General features: G+C 40.3%; 1 protein-coding gene across 17 annotated transcripts in view; it reads left to right on the top strand.

The window, feature by feature from the left end:
* The window catches only part of HIVEP2 (HIVEP zinc finger 2), a 219,239-nt gene extending 212,277 nt beyond the window's left edge, over positions 1–6,962 (top strand). For all 17 annotated transcript variants that reach the window (XM_086318113.1, XM_086318114.1, XM_086318124.1 and 14 more), the window contains one exon: positions 4,485–6,962. In XM_086318113.1, coding sequence (XP_086174239.1) covers positions 4,485–5,309 — 825 coding nt within the window. In that variant the 3' untranslated portion in view covers positions 5,310–6,962. The remainder of the gene's footprint in view (positions 1–4,484) is intronic.
* Positions 6,963–27,647: the final 20,685 nt, after the last annotated feature.

Below are 27,647 nucleotides of genomic sequence, written 5' to 3'. Positions count from 1 at the left end.
CTTGATTCCAGCCTGTGATTCATCCAGCCTGGCATTTCACATGATGTACTCTGCATATACGTTAAATAAGCAGAGTAATAATTACAGCCTTGATGTACTCCTTTCCCAACTTAAACAAGTCCATTGTTCCATGTCCGGTTCTAACTGTTGCTTCTTAATCTGCATACAGATTTCTCAGGAGGCAGGTAAGGTGGCCTGGTACTCCCATCTCTTGAAGAATTGTCCACAGTTTGTTGCCATCCACACGGTCAAGGCTTTAGCATAGTCAATGAAGCAGAAGTAGATGTTTTTCTGGAATTCCCTTGTTTTTTCTATGATCGAATGGATATTGCCAGTTTGATCTCTGGTTAGACCCAATGGTGCTGTGGAGTGTGTGAGCTGAGGCTCCCCCATTCTAATTGGCCTAGTGGGTCAAAACTCTGATATTTGGGAGATGTTGGAGTATATCCAGTCATCTGTAGGCATAAAAAATAATGCTTTGGTGCCAACACAGTATTGTTATTAAAAAATAATAGCAACTCACAGTCACTTTGGGCAAAGGAAGCAAAGAAGTGGACTTAAAGACTTCATCTAATTTTTGGATCTCTGCCCAGAAAGTTGTTGTTGAAAAGAGATTGGTTTTATTAGTGATTGAATTTGTACTTTTTTTTCATACCAGTTCACCTGGATATTTAACAAAATTGTTGAACTTTACCATTTATGAAGCCCAAGTGTTGAGCTTTTGCTCTATTACCCAGTTTAATTCTCTGTAGACAGTTCTTAACATGCTACTTTGCTCATGTGATAGGAAAGAATAGCCCTTGGAATCCTTCCTAAAGCAGGGACGCTTGGTCTCTGATGCTTCCCATTTGATGCTTTAGCACTCTGTTTTTGAGGGGCAGCAGAGAATTTCTGTCTTTCTATGATGTATGGACAAGATTCTCATTGTGAAAAAGAACCAGTGATCCTTTAAGGAGTACTTCCCCTGACTGCTGTAGTAGATGAGTGCTTCCCTCTCTCTGAAGAATGTATGTTGTTCTTCTTCAGTCACTAAGTCGTGTCCAGCTCTCTGTGACCCCATGGATTGCAGCATGCCAGGTTTCCCTGTCCTTCACTATCTCCCAGAGTTTGCTCGGACTCTCATGTTCATTGAGCAGATGATGCTATCCAGCCGTCTTATGTATGAACGTATTAAATTGGAATAACCCTAAAGATAATTATTTTTGATAGAAATTCTGTTAGCAATACCTGTGGTTTAACATTGACCAAGCGCTCACAGGGCAGTTACTCTGGCATTGAAAGGACCTGGTAGCCAAGCATGGCACACTCGTTATCTGCTTCAGCCTGTAGTGGTAGGTTCCAGGGAGCAAGTTTGGAGGAGATGATATGCAGTCACTGAGATTCTAGAACCCTTCTATTTCTGCTCTAGTGTCCTTTGGTTAATTTTCATTTTAAAATAGATGCTAGGTAGGTAGGTAGATAGGTAGATGGATGGATAGATAAAGAGAAAAGCAAAGAAGAAATAAAGAGAGGGAAGAAAGGAGGGAGGGAAGAAGGACAGAAGGAAGAAAGGAAGGAAGAGGAAGAGAGAAAAGTCTTTTATTCATTCGTTCAGTAAATATTTTTTGAGGGTTTAATCATATGTGGCTCAATGATGATGGTGGAAAAATTGTATGGTTTCTGGCCTCATCCTTTTTAAACAAGAATTGTTCCTTTTCCACTTTTAAAGTTTTGGTAGATAAATAGCGAAGAGACAAAGAAAGTGCGTCCTGGTCCTCAGTGCAGAGCGTCCGTGGACACTGTCTAGAACAAGTGCCATGACTTGGTTCCAGCCCTTGCTCTCTGTGTGGTCTTGGGCAAGTCACTTAACCTCTTGGGCAGTTTTTTCATCTGTTTGTGGCAGCCAGGGAGGTGGGCCAAGTAGACTTCTGTCCTTGAAGGAACTTACCATTCAGCTGTAAGGAATGTAGTGAGCTAACAGCCTCCTGATGTTCGAACCTTCAGGATAGACCTCCGTTTTCAAGCCAAGGCCACGTTCTCCCCTGCAACCTCTATCAGTGGCTGAGCCTGGATCAGTTCCAGCTGACCCCCTGCTTCCTCTCCCTGTTAGCGCCACATACCTTATATCCCTGCTCCCCCATCACCAACCCCAGCCGGAACTCCTGTACCTCTACCTCCTTCTTATCCTCTGCTTCCAGAGGACCTACTGACACTGTTGAAAAGATGAGTTGGGGTAAATATTTGGTACATAGGATACAGATAGATATACACACACATATGCATACACTTAGCACAACCCACACAGGCATTCATTATTCATATTTCTGTGTCAAGATTTTTAAGTAAGATGGGAGTTTATTCATATTAAAATGGTAAGGCTCAAATTGTAAAACAAGATAAGGTTGCAAATGAAGTAAAAATTTGAGTAGAAAAATCTTTTGGAGAGTTATTTGGAAGGTGAAGAAGGGGTGAGTCTGAGGACAAAGAGTATGTGAAAGGCTTGGCAGTATCCGGAGCCATGGAAGTGGTTACATGATAGGAATTGTACACTTGCTTCTGTGGTTGTAATCATTTAATGTCTGGTCAGTAAAAGTCTGAATATAACACTTGTATTCTTAACACAAAATTCTATTGGCTTTTGAACAGATTGAATACATCCTATTTTTAGAGGACACTTCATCACTCGCTTTGTTGGACTTGAGTCAGAGATCTTATGAAATAGGACAGCTCTGTCTTTGGCTGCCTCACAAACCCCCATTCTGATTAGGTATATACCGTGGACATCACAGAATAGCAACCAGAGGCAAGATGGAAAAAGAGCCAAACTATGTTTTATTTCAGACTTTACATCTGTGATCATTGTGATCCAAAGAAGATTGATTTGGTTACATTCACAGGTGGTTACTGTAGGCATTATGATCTTCCACCTTACCTAGTGTTGGGTGAAGTAAACATGCCTTTTTTAAACCAGAGCAGATAAATGCAAGAGGGATTTTTTTAGTCGTATTTAATGATTTCTTTCTCATACCACAGAATTCTCCCCTTACCTAGCTTATGAGGTCCTTAGCTTATGAGGATTGATGTTTACATGATTTCTCCTGCACTTTCAGCACAAGTCATTTGTTTTTGGCTTGAATAAGGTGAAGCCTAGAACAGGGTAAGGGCCAAGAATGGTACAGAGTAGCAGAAATGATGGATAATTTATCATCCCTAACCTGGTCTCACAATCTAATTAGAACTGGATGAATCATTAATGTATAGAGCACACCTTGCATTTTTGACCTGAAACATTCTTAGAATGATGGCACAGTGGTAAAGAATCTGCCTGCAATGCAGGAGACACAGGTTCAATACCTGGGTTGGGAAGATCCTCTGGAGAAGGAAATGGCAACCCACTCTAGTATTCTTGCTTAGAGAATCCCATGAACAGAGGAGCCTAGCGGGGTACAGTCCATGGGGTCACAAAGAGTCAGACATGACTGAGTGACTAACCATGCATGCATTAAAAGGATGAATCTCAATTAATTGAAGCTTCGTCATCTCATTTAAACCCGATAATCTCACAGCTAGGGTAGGTTTTGCTATAGAAACAATTATACAAAATGGATTCTCCGTTTTCAGGACTGGGACCATGAAATCTGGATTTCTGGCCCAAAACCTTAAATGTCCTAATTTATTAATTGCCAAGAAGATTTTTAAGTGGAAATAATAACACAGAAAAATTAAAATACAGTTATTTCTGGTTCCCAGCCACAGTCTATTATAAATTATAACTATTTGAAATACTTAACATTAACTACTTTGATGCATAGTTTTCATACAAAATCTGGCCTTGAATTACGGTTTGATGGAGATGCTGGTGCTGATCTTCTGCCTCAATGCCTCCTGAGCAGAAATCTATTTCTTTAGAGCAGTGTCTTGCACATTGGAGGGACCAGTTTGTGTATCACCACCATTTTGTCATCTGTTCTGTAAAAGACTAAAAAAGAAAAAAAAGAGAGCTAATTTTCAAGCTTGTCACTCCATTTATATTCATCAACCCTTAAGAAAAATATTAAAAATCTGCCCAGTATATAAACAGATGGTAATCGTTTAACTTTCTTTTGGATTTAAAAACTTGTTATTAGTGTTTTTTGGCTCAGTAAAGTTTTTCTGGTAATTATCCATTATTTTCTTTTCATTCTGTCTTACAAAAAAAAAAAAAACAAAACACCAGAGCTGGACCATGTCTCTGTACCTAGTGGAAAACACACTGCAGGTTTTATCACATTCCTGTTTAACAACAAAAGCAACTTTCACAGACCTACCTGCTTCATTCAAGAATCCTAAAAGACTGCGGAGCAAACCTCTTTAGTCTTGAGAAATCAAAGAGTGATAGAAAGATTAGGGAGTCTTCACGTGTTTTAAAGGAATGAGTGAGTGAGTGAGTGAATGAATGAAACAGCTTGACCTAAACGTGAGGCATGCTGGGTCCTAAGTGTTGTCTCTCTGTTTCCCCGATGCAGAATTTAAGAAGAGGATTACCTCAGGTTCCTTACTTCAGTCTCTATGGAGACCAAGAAGGTGCTTATGAACATCCAGGCTCCAGCCTTTTCCCTGAGGGTCCTAATGACTATGTCTTCAGTCATCTTCCACTCCACTCTCAGCAACAAGTGCGAGCTCCTATCCCCATGGTGCCAGTTGGTGGGATCCAAATGGTTCACTCCATACCGCCGGCCCTTTCCGGTTTACACCCTCCACCCACATTGCCTCTGCCAATGGAGGGCTCCGAGGAGAAGAGGGGAGCCTCAGGGGACTCCTTCGCCAAGGATCCCTACGCAGTTTCGAAGCAGCACGGGAAGCGGTCGCCTTACGCTCCCCAGTCATCTGGTCCACCTAGCACGCCCTCCTCTCCGCGGCTCCTGATGAAACAGAGCACTTCAGAAGACAGCCTGAATGCCACAGAGCGGGAACAGGAGGAAAACATACAGACTTGCACAAAAGCCATCGCCTCCCTCCGGATTGCCACAGAAGAGGCCGCTCTGCTTGGGGCAGATCAGTCAGCTCGGGGGCAGGTGCCTCATCAGAAACCCTTGGAAAGTGCACAGGCTAGCATTAGACACTTTAGTGGACCTGAGCCAGGTCAGCCCTGTACCTCAGCTTCCCACCCTGACTTGCATGATGGCGAAAAGGACAATTTTGGTACATCCCAGACTGCATTCGCCCACTCCACGTTTTACAGCAAGAGTTGTCTGGATGACCAACAGTCAGGCTTTCAAGAGAGCAAGGAATTACCTTCAAGCACAGAGGCAGGCAAGGAACCGGCTTCAGAAAAGAGTCAACTACATTGATCTAAGATGCATGGAGACTTTCATTTCCACATTTTCCCATTTGTTTTTGTTTTCGTTTTTCTAGAAATAGAGGTAATCAAGTTTATAGCATGCCTGTCCTAAGTTACTGGTAGTTTGCTATTATATATACTTTTGTTATATCAAAAGAATTAGGTAAATTAACAAGTCATCATGAGCCTGACCAAAACAAAATTTGAAATTAACCTATTGGGTCTGGTACTTTTAAAATTGTACAGATGTTTGTGCCTTTTCTTTACTTTGCTTATATTCTTATAAGCATTTTTTAGCAGTAATTTGTACATATTTTAGAATTTGTGTATCTGCTTTGTAATAAATGTAATTTCTTTCCTTTTTTGGACACTTGGATCTAAATGATGTAAAGCAAAACAGCATCAATATATATGTGAGGTTGCACTAAAACATATTTTTATATGATTAAAACTGAACAGCTTTTATGTACAGCTCTGATTCTGTAATACTAATATTTATTTACTTTGTTTCATAAATTGTACATTTTTTCTTAATGTTGTGGATTGCTTTTCTATGTGAAGCATGGGGTTTACTGTTGCGTAACTAGAACAAAAAATGTATATTGTAAACAAGATATTTAAACTAGAGTATCTTATTCTGCACTTATGCATTAGTTAAAAAAAAAAAGATAAAGGATGTATCAGTCAGTTCTTAACTCTTGTAAATTTTTTGTCTCTTGTTTGCTGGATTGACTATAACTTAAGTGCTGATTGTGATTTTAAACTGATAGTACCGTAAAGCATTAAAGTAAACAATGTGCTATTGTGAGTTTTTTCAAAGCTTTATAAATCAGTTATAAATAATATTAAAAGTATTTGGTCTTATGTGAACATGTTGATCTATATACTCAACTAAAAATATGGGAAAACATTCCGCCCCATGTAAATATGTACAAGTGCATCACTGGTACAATTTTATGTAACTCAGTTGGACACTAGGTTGCCACAGACCTATGCTAGGGTGTCTTTAAAAATTAAAGTGACAAAGCACACGGGACTGTGTTGAGCTTGGTTATCGGCCGGCCCGGTGGCTTGGCAGGCAGTGCTGTGCGCTGCCCGTGGAGAAGACCTGGGCTTATCAATCTCCTTGGTTCTTGCTGCACGAGATGGTGACTGGAACTAAGGCTACTACGGAGGGGTCGCGCTTGGACTGAGAGGTGGGTGTGGAAGCGGGGAAGGGTGTGGGGAGCTGCTCCCCAGCCTTTCCCGTCAGCCAGTCTGCACGGTAACAGGGTTGACATCAGCTCTGGGGGAAGCCACTTGACCCTACTGCAGAAGGGAAGAGTGTCAGACCCCTGGCTATCTCAGGGGGAATGGAAAAGAAGCTTACCAGGGGAAAGAACTTGTGGGAGGATGCTGTCTTTTGTATATAACATTCAGAATGGGCTTTGGTTAGCGTTGACGATGGGCAGAGCCTTTGTAGGTTCCGAAGAGTGGAAGGAAGGGAAGGGGTACAATACATGGGCACACACAAACACGTGTGTGCACACACACACACACACACACAATCTGGGTTATCTTTGTGCTATATAGTGGATTATAATTCTGTGAAACCAAGTTTGTATATTGAATTACATTAAGGAGTGTTCTTTAAAAAGAGAAATAAATATACGATTACATGCTTGAGGTGTCTAGTTTTTATGTGTTGTTTGACATTTTGATTTCCCAATTTTGTTGCTGGAGAAATGTTGATGCCATCTGTGCTTTTCACTCCTAGGCTCTGCCCATCCCAGGCTGCGCAGAGTATGAATGCCTTGAACAAGTGAGAAGGCAGTCGTTGGTTTCAGCATGTCACCTGATTAGAACAGAGTGGTCAGCACAGTGTGAGTTCTAGAAATGGAGTGCTTAGAACCTGGACATGGCAATGGGTGTCTGAAAAGAGTCGTGAAGAAATCAAATCATCATTTCCCCTCTGCTTCCCTCTCAGCATGCATACATGTCTGAAATTCTACTACCCAGGAAGCCTCCTGATTTTTGCTGAAATGAACGAAGGTAAAAGCCAACTGAAACCAATACACCATATAATGTCCACAAATCACAGTTCTTTTATTACAAAAGAGTAGAATCTTAAGTAATGGAAGTAGCTCATTAAAGGTCAAAATCTATGGGTATTTCCATTCCAGAAATCTCAAATTGGCGGATTTACAACTTACATATGATGTTTTATAAGCCAGGCTGTCTCTTTAAAACTATGTTTTACAAAGGTGATTTAAAGGCCACCATGGCCAGCCTAATATCCATCTCTCACAGAGAAGAATCTTTGAAACATTTAATTGCATAGGGTGATTTGTGTGTTTTACTCCTCACTTATGTGTGTGTGTGTGTGTGATCCCAGGTCAAATCAAATGCTCTGCTTCTTCCTCTGATTCATTGCATGTATTCACTTGCTCATAAAACAGTTTTTGAATCCCTACTATGAACTGGGTGCTATAATGCGCATTTAGGGTGGATAAGAGTATTCCTGCCATCAAGGAGACCAAATAGAGAAATGATATGTGAATAAATGTGTGCAGTATGCTATTAGTGCTAAAATAATGGTACATTTGATGTATTTTGCAATCACAAAGGAGCAACCACCCTGCTGAGAATGGAAGGAGGGATGGAGCAGGCTTCTTTGCAGAGGTGGTCCTGGAGCATTACCAACCAGGGTTCTTGGCCTTCTTAATCAATAGAAATTGCTGAGTTCAGACAAGAAATCCTGGCAAGGTTTCACTGGGGACGCCTGCTGCAGCACAGAGAAGTGAGAAGAACCAGCAGGTGCCTGTGCTTGTCCGCTTGCTGGGGGGGAGCAAGCTGGTACCTTGTACGAGGCGAGGGTAGGTGTGGGTCCAGGGGGCGGGCTGGAGTGGTGGCTTAGTTGGTTTGCCCACCCTTTCCGTGGTCATGTACAGAGGGTATGCCCAGTACTCTGCTTTGGCTCCCAAATCCCTGCTTTTGTCCCAGCTCTTCAGAAGTGACCACTGGGCTTCTTGGTCTTTCTGCACCTTGTTCTCCATAATTTGTCCCAACTGTCTATTTTTAGTCCTTTATAACTTCATTGTATTTCATCGCTCAAGGAGACGTTTGCTTAGGTGCAAGCACTGGAGCAAACAGTCCCAGGTCCCAGGTCTCATCCTAACAATTTATTGACTTATTCAATAGATAAACTTCACCATGGCCACTGGGACACTGTTCTGTGTGCTAGGTGCACGGTACTACGCAAAACACAGCAGGTCCTTGCCTTCATGAAGTTTACATTCCAGTAGAGGTGGGGCATAAAAATAAAGTGCAAAGTGGCATGTTAGATAATCATGATCATGTTGTGTAAGACTGAATGGAGGAAAAGCCAGATGTAGCTGGCTGCCTAGGTCTATGACAGGGTGGATGTAATTAAGCTGGAAAGGCAGGTCAAAACCCAAGATCCTAATCCAGCCCAAGGAGCTCAGATCTGGCCCTGAAAGCACTGAGGAGTGCAGCCAAGGGGAGATTGAAGCAAGAAAGTGGCATTGCCATTGTTAGTGTCATTGTTATTATTTAGAAAAATATCAATGTGGCAGCAAGGAAGATAATCGAGTTGAGAGGGAGTGGAGGCAAGCAGACCAATTGGGAGAATTATGAAGTCATGTATTTTCCATGGAAATAGGGCAGCAGCAATCCAGACAGACAATGGGGTCATGGAGGTAGAAGGGACAGTTTTGCTTAATGAAAAGGAATTGATCATAACTAGTGACTGATTTGCTGTCAGGGGGAGAGAGAGAGATGGAGGACCTAAAGATGACCAGAGTTTTAACCAGGGCAGTGGAAAGAGGTGGTCTTGCTAACCAAGAAAAAGCCTGGGTTTATACTATATTTGGAGAAGCAGGTAAGGAAATGAGCTTCCCACTACAGTTCATAAGGAATGTGGTCTCAAGAAAGGCCCAAACTGGAGGCTGATTTGTCCCTTCTTGTCACTTAATGGTAGCTGAGCCTTAACTGGATGAAATCCCTCAAGGTGTATGTGTTTGGAGAGCTAGAAAGAGGAAGTTTGAGGACTCTCATAGGAGAGAAGTTAATTCATGACATAGGATGTCTTAGGGCATCAGGACTTACTCTTCTTATGGAACCCTATTTGTAAAAGGATGTGCTCAGTTGCTCAGTCATGTCTGACTCTTTGCGACCCCATGAACTGTACCCCACCAGGCTCCTTTGTCCATGGGATTTTTCAGGCAAGAACACTGGAGTGTGTTCCCATTTCCTTCTCCAAGGTGTAAAGGGATGGACTGTAGTGTATTTCCCAGTTCAACTCAAGCCCAGTCACATTGTCAGACCTGGTTACCAGAGAGTATATACTGAGTCTCATAGCACAGCATAACATCGTCTCAAATTGTACTTGAGATGTGGCTGGTCCAAAGTGATAAGTGCTATAAATATAAAGTACATGCCAGACTTTGAAGACATGGCAAAAGGAGGAGGCCACATGTCTTTTACAGTTGACATGATTAGCATCTGGATATCGTAAGTTAAATAAATTGTTATTAAAATTGATGGCTCACATTTCCTTTTCTAAATGTTGGTCCAGAAAATTGAAAATTGCATATATGCCTTGTTGTGTTTCTCTTGGATGATGGTGAAGAAAGGAGAGATCTGAGGAGGTAAGAAAGGAAACTGAGCTTAGCTCGGAGGCTATTTCCATAGGAGATGAGGGTAGCCTGAAATACTGTGGTGGTAGTCAGGATAGAGAAAAACAGATAGGTTTGAAATATGCAGAGGGACTAGAATTTACGGGAAAGGGAGTTTATTGGATATAGGCCTCTCAGAAAAGAGAAGAGTCACATATAATGCTCCATGGCTAGCTGGCTACTACTGGGTTAAACATGACGCCTTTTCACTACAAGGCTAAATCCAGATGGGAGCAGGTTTGGGGGAGTAATGGGCAGTTACCGAGTTTGGTGACCCTGGTCTCCTGAGTTTGGGGTCCCTGTGGGGCATCCATAAGGAAAGATTCAAGGAGTGACTGGATATGTCATTTATTTAAACCTATCATATGTTCAAGAATATCCCATTTAATCCTCTCATCTATTCATGGATACTCTAAATATGCCACCTTCCCTTTCTTTTTTATTTTTTAAAGTTTCTCTATATCAGGGGTTCACAGTCCTGTTAAACCCAGTGCCACTCTCATTTCCTGATACATGTTTTATCATGCCCCTTTTATATAACATAATTGGCCTTTACATAACATTTCAAATTTTTCAATATAATATTCTAGCTGTATGTAAAGGGAGAAATGACAGAAATGTAATCTCTAAGGCAATTTTCTTTCTTTATTCATTAGATAAATGCTCTTTATTCCAGTTAAAGGTTACAGTAGAAGATCTAATGACGTTGTTTGGTACCTGCACCTCTACACAGATCACCAGGAATATGACAGCTGCCAATGCAGGCTCATACCAGTGCATCGTGTTGGGAGTTCACGGACCACAAGTCTTATTGCCCAAAGGATATGATGTTCTGAAATGGTGAACAAATCTTGGAAAATTCCAAACAAAACAAAACCAACATTTTTCTTGATGGTAGCTGCCTTCCTAGAACAAGTCATAGTTCTCCTCTAACATTTGCTTTCAAATTTGTTCCAAAGCAATTGATACATTAAGAAACAATCTAAACATAATACGTTTGCTGATTATGCAGGACATTTTCTGCGAGAAACACTGGGCAGACCCAGAGAAGTGCACTTCTTCTGAATGATCCATGTTCGGGACTACATACACATACAAATTAACACACCAGACACAGATCAGCTACTTCATTTCATCACACCTGGACACGTAGTGAATGGGGCTATGGCTTTCCATCCAGTTTCAGATAACCCTCCACCACCTCACAATTACTCACAAAGGTGGACTCCTCTGTTACCCACTTCCACTAGTGAACTTTAGGGGCTTCTTCCCCCCAGTACTTATTGTAGTTCTTGTATATTTCTTAACCATTTACCATGTATAAAACTATGCTGCTATTTTTATTGGGATTCCATCTTTTTATTTATGTGTTGAGTATAGTGTCCCTAACTGCATTTTTCTCATAAGCCCTGTGTTTTTTGGCATGATTTTGCATAGCATGATGATTTTTAGAAACACTTCTTATAGCAGAAACGACTTATTAAAGATCTATTCCATCCCCAGTTTGTCTTTAAAATAAAACAGATTCTAGATTCATATAAATCATAAATCTAAATAGATCTTTCACTTTCATGAATGTCTCCTCTGGGATAAAGAAAAAAAATGAGTATCTCCTCTGGAGGAACATTAGCAAGTTGTCCAGAACTGTCCTACACACTGCTGGGACCTCAGCGTCCCAGAAGCTGGTCTACTAAATGTCAGTGTTACACTGCAGTCATGATATCCTGCAATTATAGCAGTAATGGACAAGTCTTCATATATTCCTAAAAGGCTCTGGGTGTTTATGCGTGTGATACTGCCCCAATTAAGAACCACTGGTCTGTTTGAAGCTGGGGGAAATAAATAGAAATTCATCAGACAGAAATGTACATATTTATTCTAAAATTCTCATCCTCAATATCACAGAATCAAACATTTTGAGCTTTATATCTGAAATGATTTTTCAAAGCATTTGACAGTTTCTAGAAGTCTATTCTGATTATAGTTGCTGACACATAAATTCACCCATAGTGTGGTAAGAAGATTACTACTACTTAAGTGATGCCAGGAAATTCCCTGGTGATCCAGTGGATTGCACTCTGCAGTTTCACTGCCAAGGGCCCAGGTTAGATCCCTAGTCAAGGAACTAAGATTCCACAAGCTGCTAGGTGAAGACAAAAATTAAAAAAAAAAAATTTTAGTCCTAAAAAAAAAAAAAAGATGCCAGTAACTACTTTTTTACTACTTTATGTCTGCTGTTACTAAAATGATGAAGTTCAAATCCAAGTTAGACACCAAGATCACTACTATATCTATCACATTATTGTCATCCATGCAGTCTCCCTATTACTATGTTTATTCAGTGTGATAACATAGATTTGTAAAATTTACAAACATGCAAACAGTACTTTACATACATATTCAAAGGTCTTCAAATTGACTTCTACCTATAAAATCATAAAAGTAACATTTCTTTACTCTCTTCACAAACCAAGCTGAATGCTCAAAGCTGTTCCCAATATATCTGAGCATTTTTGCTGTTACCAGTTGAATTACATGCGGTTGAATTTAATCCCAAACCAGTTTATGCAAGTTTTGTGGATTATTGAAGTTGCATAATTTAAATGTCCATAAAACTATGAAGTATGAGTACAAAAAGGGAGAGTACTTACAACGACAAAGTTAAATGCTTTAGAAAGATTTAATAAAGATGAGTCACTAAAATTTGTCATTGAATTATATGTGGTTGATACAACTATAAAAGAGTCAAAAAAGAAAATAAAAACTAAAAATGATTCTGCCCTCCAACTGATTCTTGAATGTCTTTGAATTCTCACTCCTCTTTAAATAAAGTTGGAATTTTAGTTTATTATGGTTGGGTTTTATTTAAGCTACCTGATTAGATTTACAACAACAGACTCATACTCGAAAGATGGTACATTTCCATATGCTAAAAGAAGATAAATGTATGAGCGTTTTTAACTAAGTTAAAAGGAAATATTTAAAGGTGTAATTATTAACTTTTATAATCCTTTGACTTTTTAATTTAATTTAATTTTATTTTTTAACTTTACAATACTGTATTGGCTTTGCCATATATCAAAATGAATCCGCCACAGGTATACATGTGTTCCCCATCCTGAACCCTCCTCACTCCTCCCTCCCCATACCATCCCTCTGGGTCATCCCAGTGCACCAGCCCCAAGCATCCTGGCCTGGCGATGACTAATGAGAGAACATCTCAGCATCAGTCATGTACTCCTTTGACTTTTTAAAATCAAGCAATCAACTACTAATTCTGGTTGCATTATATAAGACAATTTACTGTATATTGCATTTCTAGAGTTTGGTGTAAGAGAACCAAACCACAAGAACCAATAATGGAGGATTCACAAATAGAACAAATATAGATCATCATTTGTTTCTCTTTATAACATTGGGGGTCCAGGATGAAAAAAAAAAATAACGTCTTTCATCTTTGAAAGTAAAAGTCTAAGGGAAAAAAAAAAGCAGTGTCTAAGGAAAAAGCAGAGTCTAAGGAAGATTCCAAAATAAATACTTATTAACTCTTTTCTAACAACCTCTTTTTTCATATTAATCATTCTCTTTTTCCCGAGATGGACAGGAGAGATTAATTAACTGCACCCTTAATTTTAAAATGCAAACATCACCACAGAAACCTCCTTTTTGCATTCTTTATCCATGAGCGAGATCTCAGAATTAAAATATCTATTTTGAGGCCAACCGGTAACTATAAACTCCAGTGTAAACAAATCCTGCTTGGTGGAGAAAGATGGCAAGAATGAGCAGGAGTGGTATTTTGGAATGCCTGTTTCTTTCTTTCCAAACTTATACCAGGAAGACTTGCCAATTGTTTAGGTCCACTATGCACCATTCAACATTTTGGACATGGACATGTTTAGGATAAATTATACCAGAATGCTCCCTTTTCATTTTTATTTTCTGTAAAGTTCCAGGAAAAAAAATTTATTTTTTTTTTTAGTCATATTAAATAAGGTGTCAAAAATCTCTAAGGAATGTAAACCTTGGAAAGTATAGAAGGCCCCAAAGCCAACCCTTATACTTCTTGCCATCTCACCTCCTCCCAAGAAAAGTATAGCATTGCTTCCAGATTTGGTAGGCTCTGTACTGGGGGACCCTCCTGAGAAGGTGGCAGGGAGAGAGTCGGAGTTTGGAGAAACAGCACTTGCGGGGTATTTGTGAGATTCAAAATATTAGTCCTACTCTTAGAAGGAATAGAAACAAGCCATCATCCTTGCCACCATCAAGCAAGATCTCTGTTAAATTGGGTGAAAAGTGAAAATGTTAGTTACTTCTGACTCTTTGTGATGAACTGTAGCCCACAAGGTTCCTCTGTCCATGGAATTCTCTAGGCAAGAATATTGGAGTGGGTTGCCATTCCCTTCTCCATGGGATCTTCTTGCCCCAGGGATCCAACTCTGGTCTCTTGCATTGCAGGCAGATCCTTTACCATCTAAGCCACCAGGGAAGCCTGTGGTGGGTTTTCAAGGCACAGTTGTGTAACATATAACTCTTACTGCTTGTCTCTGTGCATTTCTGTCTGACTCAGGATTTAGAACAGGGTTGACAGTATGAAGCATGTGAGTCTCCTCAGCTCCTTTCCAGTTCTTGATGGATGTCAGTAGTCAGGCTTGTCCTTTTTCTCAAGAGGCAGCAATGTCAGCAAGTTCAAATCTGTGCTTTGCTACTTCCTAGTTCTGTGGCCTTGGATAAGTTATGGGAGGATAACTGCTGGAACAAACAGCCCCTAAGTTTCAGGGGCTGCATGCACAAGTAGTCTATTTTAAACTCATAGCAAGTTTTCCAGATTAGTAAGTGGTTTTCCTTTAAGCAACGATTTAGGGTAAGCTTGGTAAACTAAGGTCTGTGACTGAATTTGGCCTGCTGCACATGTTTTGTACAACCAATTAGCTAAGAATAGTTCTTACATTTTCCTTTCTTTTTTTCCAATCTTATTTATTTTAGACTGAAGGAAAATTGCTTCACAATATTTTGTGTTGGCCTCTGCCATACATCAGCATGAGTAAATCATGTTTTTAAATTACCACATTTTAAGTGTTTGTAGACATAAATAGCTACATAATATCTGCAGTTATGTGCTTCTTGGTCCTCAAAGGTATTCACTTTTTGGTATTTTACAGAAAAAGTCTGTTGTTCCTAGATTTAGGGCCCAAAGCGCCATCTAACTTATGGCTTCACCATCTTCAACAGGAAGCTTCCAGAGCCCGCTCATTACACAACAAGGATGGATGGTACATGGGAGAATTTAATGAGCCAGGCCCAGAAGTGCTGTGCACCATTCCACAGCCATGCTCTCACAGCCAGAACTCAGACACTTGGCCACACCTAGCCTCAAAAGGGGCTGAAAAATGTAGCCCAGCTGCCTAACCAGGAAGCAAAAGAGAGGAGATGGATATTAGTTGGCTAGTCTCTGCCACCGCAGATTACATAACTTCTCTATGTCTCTGATTCAGCTTGTGTGAAATGGGAATAATAAAATTTTAAAGAGAATTGAATGAACAGGGCCTGGAATAACACAAATGCTGTGTAAGCGTTTACTATTATTTCTCTCTGCCTGCAGGTGAGAAATCTTGATTTCCTTCTTGACATCTACTGTTTGGAATATACAATCAATCACATCAATGTCCAATTGATCGGTAATACTTTCAGATGTGTCCTCTTCTCTAATATGCCACTGTTTTAAAATGTAGTTTTACTGTTACTAAGGTTCAGCAAGGCCAAAGGATCAGGAGACAATTGCCAGAAAAGATTAGCTTGCTATACTCATAGAAGAGGGGCATACCACTGCATGGGGAGGCCACACAGGGAAGCTCCAGGGTTTGTCAGGAGGCAAAGGAGAGAGGATAGAACATGGTAGAAGCCTTTATTGTGATTTCCACTGGAAGGAATGGGCAAAGCAGGGTTAGCAAGTTTAGGATTAGCTAGTTGCAGAATCTCAGTGGGCCCTGGGGTTGTCTGGTTGTATGGTACCTGGCCTTGGGGTGACTAAGGTAAGTGGATACTGGCCCAGACTGTAAGAGTTTGATTTAAAAAAAAAAAAAAAAAAGGCAATTTGGGGCATTGGCTCTGAACAGTTTGGTTTTCATATAAAGCTATGCTTGAAGGCCAGTTGTTGACAATCTCCAGGGATTAACTAGTCCTGGGAAGGGCAATCCCCCAGGTCAACCAGCACCAGATGCCCAAGTATCAGAATATAGAAAGTGAAAAGACCTGGTTAACACAGCCTCTGTCTTGAACTGGATGGCTTGCAATGCTCTTCCATCTCTCTTACCCATGTGAATAAGCCTTTCTCCCACAGGCAGAGTGACCTTCTGAAAGCCTATGTTGTACCACCAGACAGCTTAAAATGATGCAGGAGTTTCCCAATGCCCTTGGAAGGAAGGTCAAGTTCCTTCTCACTGCCGCAGCGCCCTAGTGTGCAGACCCCTCTTCTGGTCTCTTCCCCTGGGCTCCGCTCAGGCAGACTGGCACATCAGTTTCCCCACTGTTCCTTGTTCCTCCACCTACTGGGCCTTTGCACCTGCTCTACTTTCTGCCCCTAAAGCTATTCCTTGTTCTGTGGCTTCCCCTCTATCTCTGTTCAATACATACTTCAAATTTCATTCCAGATTCACTTCCTTAGAAAAATGTATGATCTTCCAGACATACACATGCATCCTGTGATTAATTTCTTGGGTGCAAAGTGGCAAAGTTGATAAATATTAACCTTTGGAATTTGACTAAATGGATTCAAATCCCACCTTCATCACTTCTCCCCTGTTAGAACTTAAGTTATTTAATCGCTCTAAACTCAGTTTCCCCTCTCATGGCATAGGGATAACAGTAGGAACATTCTCCTGGGCTTCTTGGTAGGATTAAGATAATATATCTATAATGTTTAATAATCTCTAAGACTTAGATGTTTCATATTAAAATTTCCTATTAAGCCTCAGAATTCTTTGTAACCTACAATTCTTGGCAGCTACTAGCAATTAGTCAGGACTCAAATTGAGACCATTTTCATATCCCTGATTAAGAGAATGGTTTCTTAATTAGTATCAATCACTTCAGAAGGTTAATATAAGCTAATTAATAATTTAGATACTGTTATGGAAATGACATTTGCTCACCACGGGCACCAAAATGGTTTTTTTTTTTTTTGCTTATCTATCATGGCATATAAATTATCCTTTTTTTTATTAACTGAGTTCTGCATATTGAGAATAGAGAGAAAATAAACATAACATATGATGAGAACATAACTTGCCTTTTCTCACTTTCTGCAGATGAAATTTCATTTTGACCCTTGAATTCCTTCTAATAAAGTCTTACTTCTGTTAGGGTGAAAGAGTGAGGTATGATGTATGTGTTCATGCGTGAGTGTGTGCTAAGTTGCTCAGTCATGTCTAACTCTTTGCGACCCCGTGGACTGGAGCCCGCCAGGCTCCTCTGTCCATGGGGATTCTCCAGGCAAGAATACTGGAGTGGGTTGCCATTCCGTCCTCCAGGGAATCTTTCTGACCCAGGGATCAAACCCATGTTTCATGCAGCTACTGCATTGCAGGCGGATTCTTTACAGCCACAGGGGAAGCCTGAATGTATTCATATATCAGTACAAAGACTAGATTTGATCAACGGTTGCCCAGAGCTAGGAGTGAAGGGAAGGCCTAATTTCAAAGGGTCATGAAGGAGTTTTTGGAGGTAATTGAATGGTTCTATATCTTTATTGTGGTGCTGCTGGTGCTCACTATCTCAGTTGCGTTCAATCTGTTGTGACCTTATGGACTGTAGCCTGCCAGGCTCCTCTGATCGTGGAATTTTCCAAGCAAGAATACTGGAAATGGTTGCCATTTCCGATTGCAGGGAATCTTCTGGACCCAGGGATCGAAACTTTGTCTTTTGAATCTCCTGCATTGGCAGGTAGATTCTTTACCACTGTGCCACCTAGGAAGCCCATTGTTTATGGTAATAGTTAAACAACTATTAATACATACATTTGTTAAAATTCATGTTTTTATACATTAAAAAGGCAAGTTTTACTACATACAAATTATATCATAATTTTTTAAAAAAAGAAAGATTAGTTTGACAATTCAGTGTTTTCTTAAGCTTAGGAAATGTTAGACATCCCATTATTGAAGAGACTAAGATTAGTATATTTGTTTCCTCACAAAATCATGATCCAATGATAATTTCAAGTTTTAAAACTAACTATGAAATAGCTTAGTTACAGGTAAGTAAATGTTGTCCTTGCCATGGAGACAGTATGGGATGCTGCAAAGTGAGGAGCAGGGGAGTGAAATATGCAGGACATAGAAACTAAAGAAGACCTCCCAGAAGCTACACTTTTACCTAAATGCGTGGAACTTGGAAAAGTCTAGACTTTTTGTGAAATCGGTGAGAACCCCTTTATATTGGTACAACTACTGCCATGTGAAGACTCGTGAGAAGGTGCAAATTGACTCATCACTAGGTGCTCACTACACAACAGAGTGCATGCTTTCAGTACTGAAACGACTTACAGCCTGCTAATTAAAGCATGCTGAAATTGGAATTTTGCTTTTATTTTTGATGGGTAGAAGAGGATTTTGTTATAATAGCGTCCTTTTCATTATAGGAGACTGGAACGCAAAAGTAGGAAGTCAAGAAACACCTGGAGTAACAGGCAAATTTGGCCTTGGAATATGGAATGAAGCAGGGCAAAGACTAATAGAGTTTTGCCAAGAAAATGCACTGGTCATAACAAACACCAACTTCCAACAACACAAGAGAAGACTCTATACATGGACATCACCAGATGGTCAACACCAAAATCAGATTGATTATATTCTTTGCAGCCAAAGATGGAGAAGCTCTATACAGTCAGCAAAAACAAGACCAGGAGCGACTGTGGCTCAGACCATGAACTCCTTATTGCCAAATTCAGACTTAAATTGAAGAAAGTAGGGAAAACCACTAGACCATTCAGGTATGACCTAAATCAAATTCCTTATGATTATACAGTGGAAGTGAGAAGTAGATTTAAGGGCCTAGATCTGATAGATAGAGTGCCTGATGAACTATGGAATGAGGTTCGTGACATTGTACAGGAGACAGGGATCAAGACCATCCCCATGGAAAAGAAATGCAAGAAAGCAAAATGGCTGTCTGGGGAGGCCTTACAAATAGCTGTGAAAAGAAGAGAAGCGAAAAGCAAAGGAGAAAAGAAAAGATATAAACATCTGAATGCAGAGTTCCAAAGAATAGCAAGAAGAGATAAGAAAGCCTTCTTCAGCGATCAATGCAAAGAAAAAGAGGAAAACAACAGAATGGGAAAGACTAGAGATCTCTTCAAGAGAATCAGAGATACGAAAGGAACATTTCATGCAAAGATGAGCTCGATAAAGGACAGAAATGGTATGGACCTAACAGAAGCAGAAGATATTAAGAAGAGATGGCAAGAATACACAGAAGAACTGTACAAAAAAGATCTTCACGACCCAGATAATCATGATGGTGTGATCACTGACCTAGAGGAGACATCCTGGAATGTGAAGTCAAGTGGGCCTTAGAAAGCATCACTATGAACAAAGCCAGTGGAGGTGATGGAATTCCAGTTGAGCTATTCCAAATCCTGAAAGATGATGCTGTGAAAGTGCTACACTCAACATGCCAGCAAATCTGGAAAACTCAGCAGTGGCCACAGGACTGGAAAAGGTCAGTTTTCATTCCAATCCCAAAGAAAGGCAATGCCAAAGAATGCTCAAACTACCGCACAATTGCACTCATCTCACACACTAGTAAAGTAATGCTCAAAATTCTCCAAGCCAGGCTTCAGCAATATGTGAACCGTGAACTTCCTGATGTTCAAGCTGGTTTTAGAAAGGCAGAGGAACCAGAGATCAAATTGCCAACATCTGCTGGATCATGGAAAAAACAAGAGAGTTCCAGAAAAACATCTATTTCTGTTTTATTGACTATGCCAAAGCCTTTGACTATGTGGATCACAATAAACTGTGGAAAATTCTGGAAGAGATGGGAATACCAGACCACCTGACCTGCCTCCTGAGAAATATGTATGCAGGTCAGGAAGCAACAGTTAGAACTAGACATGGAACAACAGAGTGGTTCCAAATAGGAAAAGGAGTTCATCAAGGCTGTATATTGTCACCCTATTTATTTAACTTATATGCAGAGTACATCAGGAGAAACGCTGGACTGGAAGAAGCACAAGCTGGAATCAAGATTGCCAGGAGAAATATCAATAACCTCAGATATGCAGATGACAGCACCCTTATGGCAGAAAGTGAAGAGGAACTCAAAAGCCTCTTGATGAAAGTGAAAGTGGAGAGTGAAAAAGTTGGCTTAAAGCTCAACATTCAGAAAATGAACATCATGGCATCTGGTCCCATCACTTCATGGGAAATAGATGGGGAAACAGTGGAAACAGTGTCAGACTTTATTTTTTGGGGCTCCAAAATCACTACAGATGGTGACTGCAGCCATGAAATTAAAAGACGCTTACTCCTTGGAAGGAAAGTTATGACCAACCTAGATAGCATATTCAAAAGCAGAGACATTACTTTGCCAACAAAGGTTCATCTAATCAAGGCTATGGTTTTTCCTGTGGTCATGTATGGATGTGAGAGTTGGACTGTGAAGAAGGCTGAGCACCGAAGAATTGATGCTTTTGAACTGTGGTGTTGGAGAAGACTCTTGAGAGTCCCTTGGACTGCAAGGAGATCCAACCAGTCCATTCTAAAGGACATCAGCCCTGGGATTTCTTTGGAAGGAATGATGCTAAAGCTGAAACTCCAGTACTTTGGCCACCTCATCGAAGAGTTGACTCATTGGAAAAGACCCTGATGCTGGGAGGGATTGGGGGCAGGAGGAGAAGGGGACGCCAGAGGATGAGATGGCTGGATGGCATCACTGACTCAATGGACGTGAGTCTCAGTGAACTCCAGGAGTTGGTGATGGACAGGGAGGCCTGGCGTCCTGCGATTCATGGGGTTGCAAAGAGTCGGACACGACTGAGCGACTGATCTGATCTGATCTGATCTAACCCTAGGGAATGTATGGAGGGAGTGCCTTCTACAGAAACACACGGCTTCTTGAGAAGTGTGAGTCATCATCGAACCATAGGTATGGAAAAAAAAAACCCAAACCCTCCCAAACTAAATCAAAATGTTAAAAGTTGGTACCTATCCTGAGGCAAATGCTGTCATTGTTATTTCTAACGATATTTCTATTCCTCTGAGGAGACCTTACCTCTGACAATCATGAGCTCTTTTTCCGGTGAAAAATAAAGGACCTGTTTTAATGTTCGAAAGTGCGACATCAGCCCCTTCTCTCCAGTTTCCCTGGAGCGATCTGTCTATGAACTATTGACAGGTTATTTCTGGCATTGTTAAAAATTTATCGGCACTTTACTAGTTTCCAGGTATTAAACTAGATATTTGGAATTGAAGGACCTGTTACCAAGAGGTTTTCTTACTACTACTATACCTATTGGATTTTTTACATTAATTAGGTCAGCCTAATTTAATTTTTGGATGGAAAGAATAACTTTAAAAATCTTTCTCTTTATCCACTAGAATTGCTCTTAACTTCTCTGTTATAACAATCTATATTTGATACTCATCTGTAACATTGTAATATTTACCATTGAAATTCTTGTCACAAACTAGAAAAGCCTATGTAATATGAATGAAAAGCAAATCACTAATAAGTTAAGAATTTTACTTTTAAAGCTTTGGGTGCTATAGGGACTTAAACATTTATCCATTTACGCAAAACTTTTTTAGGAACAGTTACCATATGCTAGGCATATAACTTACACATAATTTACCATATGCTGGGCAGTGTTTTAGATATCAGAGTTAGAGGAATAAACGGATGCACGAGGCCACTGCCCTTCTCAAATGTATGTCCCAGTGAGGTGTAATAAACAAGTAAAGGAGTAAGTAACCATGGTTCGGTTCCGAGAGAAAAGTGAAATAGAGCAACATGACTGAAGATGGGCTCCTTCAGGAAGAGGAACGCTGAGGAAGTGACATCTGATAAAAACACCTGAGCCATGAGAGGGCGTGGCCGTGTGGAAAGTGTGCAAGTGTGAGTTCTGTGGAAAGAATGCACTTGAACTCTTTTTTTTTTTTATTAAAATTTTTTTTTAATTGGAGGATGATTGCTTTACAATGAGTTTACAATAACTTCTGCTGTACAACAATGTGAATCAGCTATATGTCTACATATATCCCCACCCTCTTGAACCTCCTTCCACCCCACCCCATCCCACCCCTCTAGCTCATCACAGTACTGAGCTGAGCTCCCTACAGCAGCTTCTTACTAGCTATTGATTTTACACATGGCAATGTATATATGTTTCAGTGCTTCTCTCTCAATTCGCCCCATCTTCTCTTTCCCCGTGTCCACAAGTCAGTTCTCTATGTCTGCATCTCTATTCCTGCCCTGCAAAGAGGTTTTTCTGTGCCATTTTCTAGATTCCATATATATGAGTTAATAGGCAATATTTTTCTCTTTCTGACTTGGACTCCTCTAGGAGCTTCTAGGAGCGGCTTCCTGCCCAGCAGGCCAAGTGAGGAAAGTAAGATTCATCCTGAGTGCAGGGGAAACTATTTTGGACACAATTTCAAATTTACAGGAAATTTAGGTTAAGAAGTTCAAGGAATATGCATTTCACTCATTTATTATTGACATTTTGCTCAATTTCCTTCCTTTATTATTGATTATCTCTCTTCTTTTCAAAAACATCTTTTATTTGAAGTATTTGAGAGAAAATTTCATACATCATGGCTCTAGAATGCTGCAATGTGTATTTCCCAACAAAACGGCTATTCCCTGTTGTGAGGACTAATTTTAGGTGTCAACTTGACTCAGTCATGGGGTGCTCAGATATTTGATCAAACATGATTCTGGGTGTTTCTGTGAGAGTGCTTTGCATGAGATTAATATTTAAGTCAATAGATGGCATAAAGCAAATGGCCCTCTCTAGTGTTGGAGGGCCTCATCCAATCAGTTAAGGCCGCTATAGAAAAGAAAATGGCTGACTCTCCCCAGAGTAAGAGAGATTTTTCCTGCCTGATGGACTTTAAACGAACATTTTCCTGCTTTCAGACTCAAACTGAACTGTTAGTTCTTCCTGGGTCTTAAACCTTTGGATTGGAACTACCCCATCAGCTCTTCTGGGTTTTCAGCTTGCTGACTTGCTCTTGGGAATTGCCAGCTTTCATAATTGCGTGAATAAATTCCTTGTCTATCTATCAATCTATCAGCCAGGTATCTCCTATTAGTTTTTTTCTCTGAAGAATCTTGACTAATTCTCCGTACAGAAAAGACCCTGATGCTGGGAAAGATTGAAGGCGGGAGGAAAAAGGATGACAAGAGAATGAGATGGTTGGATGGCATCACTGACTCAATAGACATGAGTTTGAGTAAACTCCGGGAGTTGGTGATGGACAGGGAGGCCTGGCGTGCTGCAGTCCATGGGGTCGCAAAGAATCAGACATGACTTGAGCAACTGAACTGAACACAAAATAGTTATCAACTTAAGTAAAGTTTAGCATTAATATAGTACATTTATCCTAACTACCATCTGTATTCCAATTGCATTAGTAAAGTCAGTGATAACATCTTATTGCATATTTTCTCTTCCAATACAGGATCTAGTCTAGGATCACATATGTACTCAGTTTTTACATCTTAATTCCTTTGATTTGTAATACTTCTTCAGCCTTTGTTCTGCTTTTATGACTACTGACAGGTTTGAAGCAGGCATTCTCCCAACCTGTGGTCTCATCCCTACCCCAACCACCCTTTTTTAATAGATCAATCCCCATTTTAAGGTTTGTCTAACATTTCCTCATTATTAGATTCAGGTTAAGCATTCTTGGCAGGAATGTCACAGAACGGATGCTGGCTCTTCTCAGAATATCTTATTTAAAGATACTCAATGTCCATCTGCCTTGTTCATGATATTAATTTTAATCAGTCAAGGTGTTATACAGTTTTCCATTGTATAGTTACATTTTCTCATTGCTATTAACAAGCAATCATGCAGATATACTGATCCTTTAAAAATTTTTAATTTATTTATTTTAACTGCAGGCTAAAAACTTTACAATATTTAGTGGGTTTTGCCATACACTGACATGAATCAGCCATGGGTGTATCCTTATCAAAATTTATTCCCTAGATTTATCCTTTCTTGGTGATCCAGAATGATCTCTGTTCATTTCCAAGGCAAACAATATCACAGTAATCCAAGTCTATGCCCCAACCAGTAGTGCTGAAGAAGCTGAAGTTGAATGGTTCTATGAAAACCTACAAGACGTTTTAGAACTAACACTCAAAAAAGATGCCCTTTTCATTATAGGGGACTGGAACGCAAAAGTAGGAAATCAAGAAACACCTGGAGTAACAGGCAAATTTGGCCTTGGAATACGGAATGAAGCAGGGCAAAGACTAATAGAGTTTTGCCAAGAAAATGCACTGGTCATAACAAACACCCTCTTCCAACAACACAAGAGAAGACTCTATACATGGACATCACCAGATGGTCAACACCAAAATCAGATTGATTATATTCTTTGCAGCCAAAGATGGAGAAGCTCTATACAGTCAGCAAAAACAAGACCAGGAGCTGACTGTGGCTCAGACCATGAACTCCTTATTGCCAAATTCAGACTTAAATTGAAGAAAGTAGGGAAAACCACTAGACCATTCAGGTATGACCTAAATCAAATCCCTTATGATTATACAGTGGAAGTGAGAAGTAGATTTAAGGGCCTAGATCTGATAGATAGAGTGCCTGATGAACTATGGAATGAGGTTCGTGACATTGTACAGGAGACAGGGATCAAGACCATCCCCATGGAAAAGAAATGCAAGAAAGCAAAATGGCTGTCTGGGGAGGCCTTACAAATAGCTGTGAAAAGAAGAGAAGCGAAAAGCAAAGGAGAAAAGAAAAGATATAAACATCTGAATGCAGAGTTCCAAGACTAGCAAGAAGAGATAAGAAAGCCTTCTTCAGCGATCAATGCAAAGAAATAGAGGAAAACAACAGAATGGGAAAGACTAGAGATCTCTTCAAGAAAATCAGAGATACCAAAGGAACATTTCATGCAAAGATGGGCTCGATAAAGGACAGAAATGGTATGGACCTAACAGAAGCAGAAGATATTAAGAAGAGATGGCAAGAATACACAGAAGAACTGTACAAAAAAGATCTTCACGACCCAGATAATCATGATGGTGTGATCACTGACCTAGAGGAGACATCCTGGAATGTGAAGTCAAGTGGGCCTTAGAAAGCATCACTATGAACAAAGCCAGTGGAGGTGATAGAATTCCAGTTGAGCTATTTCAAATCCTGAAAGATGATGCTGTGAAAGTGCTACACTCAATATGCCAGCAAATCTGGAAAACTCAGCAGTGGCCACAGGACTAGAAAAGGTCAGTTTTCATTCCAATCCCAAAGAAAGGCAATGCCAAAGAATGCTCAAAGTACCACACAATTGCACTCATCTCACACACTAGTAAAGTAATGCTCAAAATTCTCCAAGCCAGGCTTCAGCAATATGTGAACCATGAACTTCCTGATGTTCCAGCTGATTTTAGAAAAGGCAGAGGAACCAGAGATCAAATTGCCAACATCCGCTGGATCATGGAAAAAGCAAGAGAGTTCCAGAAAAACATCTATTTCTGCTTTATTGACTATGCCAAAGCCTTTGACTGTGTGGATCACAATAAACTGTGGAAAATTCTGGAAGAGATGGGAATACCAGACCACCTGATCTGCCTCCTGAGAAATATGTATGCAGGTCAGGAAGCAACAGTTAGAACTAGACATGGAACAACAGACTGGTTCCAAATAGGAAAAGGAGTTCGTCAAGGCTGTATATTGTCACCCTGTTTATTTAACTTATATGCAGAGTATATCATGAGAAACACTGGGCTGGAAGAAACACAAGCTGGAATCAAGATTGCCAGGAGAAATATCAATAACCTCAGATATGCAGATGACACCACCCTTATGGCAGAAAGTGAAGAGGAACTCAAAAGCCTCTTGATGAAGGTGAAAGTGGAGAGTGAAAAAGTGGGCTTAAAGCCCAACATTCAGAAAACGAAGATCATGGCATCTGGTCCCATCACTTCATGGGAAATAGATGGGGAAACAGTGGAAACAGTGTCAGACTTTATTTTTCTGGGCTCCAAAATCACTGCAGATGGTGACTGCAGCCACGAAATTAAAAGACGCTTACTCCTTGGAAGGAAAGTTATGACAAAACTAGATAGCATATTCAAGAGCAGAGACATTACTTTGCCAACAAATGTTCGTCTAGTCAAGGCAATGGTTTTTCCTGTGGTCATGTATGGATGTGAGAGTTGGACTGTGAAGAAGGCTGAGTGCTGAAGAATTGATGCTTTTAAACTGTGGTGTTGGAGAAGACTCTTGAGAGTCCCTTGGACTGAAAGGAGATTCAACCAGTCTGTTCTGAAGGACATCAGCCCTGGGATTTCTTTGGAAGGAATGATGCTAAAGCTGAAATTCCAGTACTTTGGCTACCTCATGCGAAGAGTTGACTCATTGGAAAAGACTCTGATGCTGGGAGGGATTGGGGCAGGAGGAGAAGGGGAGGCCAGAGGATGAGATGGCTGGATGGCATCACTGACTCGATGGACATGAGTCTGAGTGAACTCCGGGGGTTGGTGATGGACAGGGAGGCCTGGAGTGCTGCAATTCATGGGGTCGCAAAGAGTTGGACATGACTGAGCGACTGATCTGATCTCTGATCTGATGATCCTTGTCTGAATTTCTTTTTACTGCAATGTTTTCAAAATGACGGTTTTCCATTTCTAGAACTCATCATACATTTACAGCATTCTACTGTTAGTAAAACTCCCCTTCTCCTTTATTCCTTGATTCATGGTTTATCATCAGTATGGACTTGTGGATTCCTATTGTTTAATGGTTTATGGTTAATCACAGCTCTGAATTATTTTACTATTTCTCAAATTGTCCCAGGGAAAGTTCCTTCAAATTTTTCACTTTGTTCTTGTGACAAGTCTTTGTCACTTTTGAGGCAACATTTCCTTAATCTTTCATGTAAAGAGAAAACTTGTATCTTGAATTTCCCTTGCCCAGCCCAGTAAACAATCATTTCTCTGAGATCCCTGATTCCTTTGCATGGAGGTGGTATCAGAAGTCAGGTTCTAGCTGGGAAATGTGATCATTTTGCTACTGGGAGTGTCATTGCTCCCAAGGTTCTTTCAGCAGATAGAACCAGGAAATGTGTATATTTGTCCAAATCCATGCATGCATACAATACATACATATATTCAAACATGAACACATTTTAGAAATCACAAGTTCACATCAAAATCTCCAGATATCCATTTTCTCAAGGTCTCTCCTGCTTTTAGCAGGGTAATAATAAGAGGTCAAAATATCTTTGTATGTTTCTGCAGACAACTCCATAGACTATCCTCCAGGGCAAGTGTGGAAGCAGGGAGACCAATTAGGAGCCATTGTAGCAGTTCAGGGGACGAATGATGGCGACTTGGACTAGGTTTAGGGAGGAGTAGTCAAACATATTTTTAAAAATTATTTATTTATTTATGTTTGGCTGTGCTGGGTCTTCATTGCTGTG

This window comes from Bos grunniens, chromosome 9, assembly GCF_055505025.1.
Source record: "Bos grunniens cultivar Pamir isolate PY7600 chromosome 9, Bosgru_T2T1.0, whole genome shotgun sequence".
NCBI classification, from domain to species: domain Eukaryota; kingdom Metazoa; phylum Chordata; class Mammalia; order Artiodactyla; family Bovidae; genus Bos; species Bos grunniens.
The sequence above is the reverse complement of the archived record's forward strand: the minus strand, read 5'-3'. Positions and strand labels throughout refer to the sequence as shown.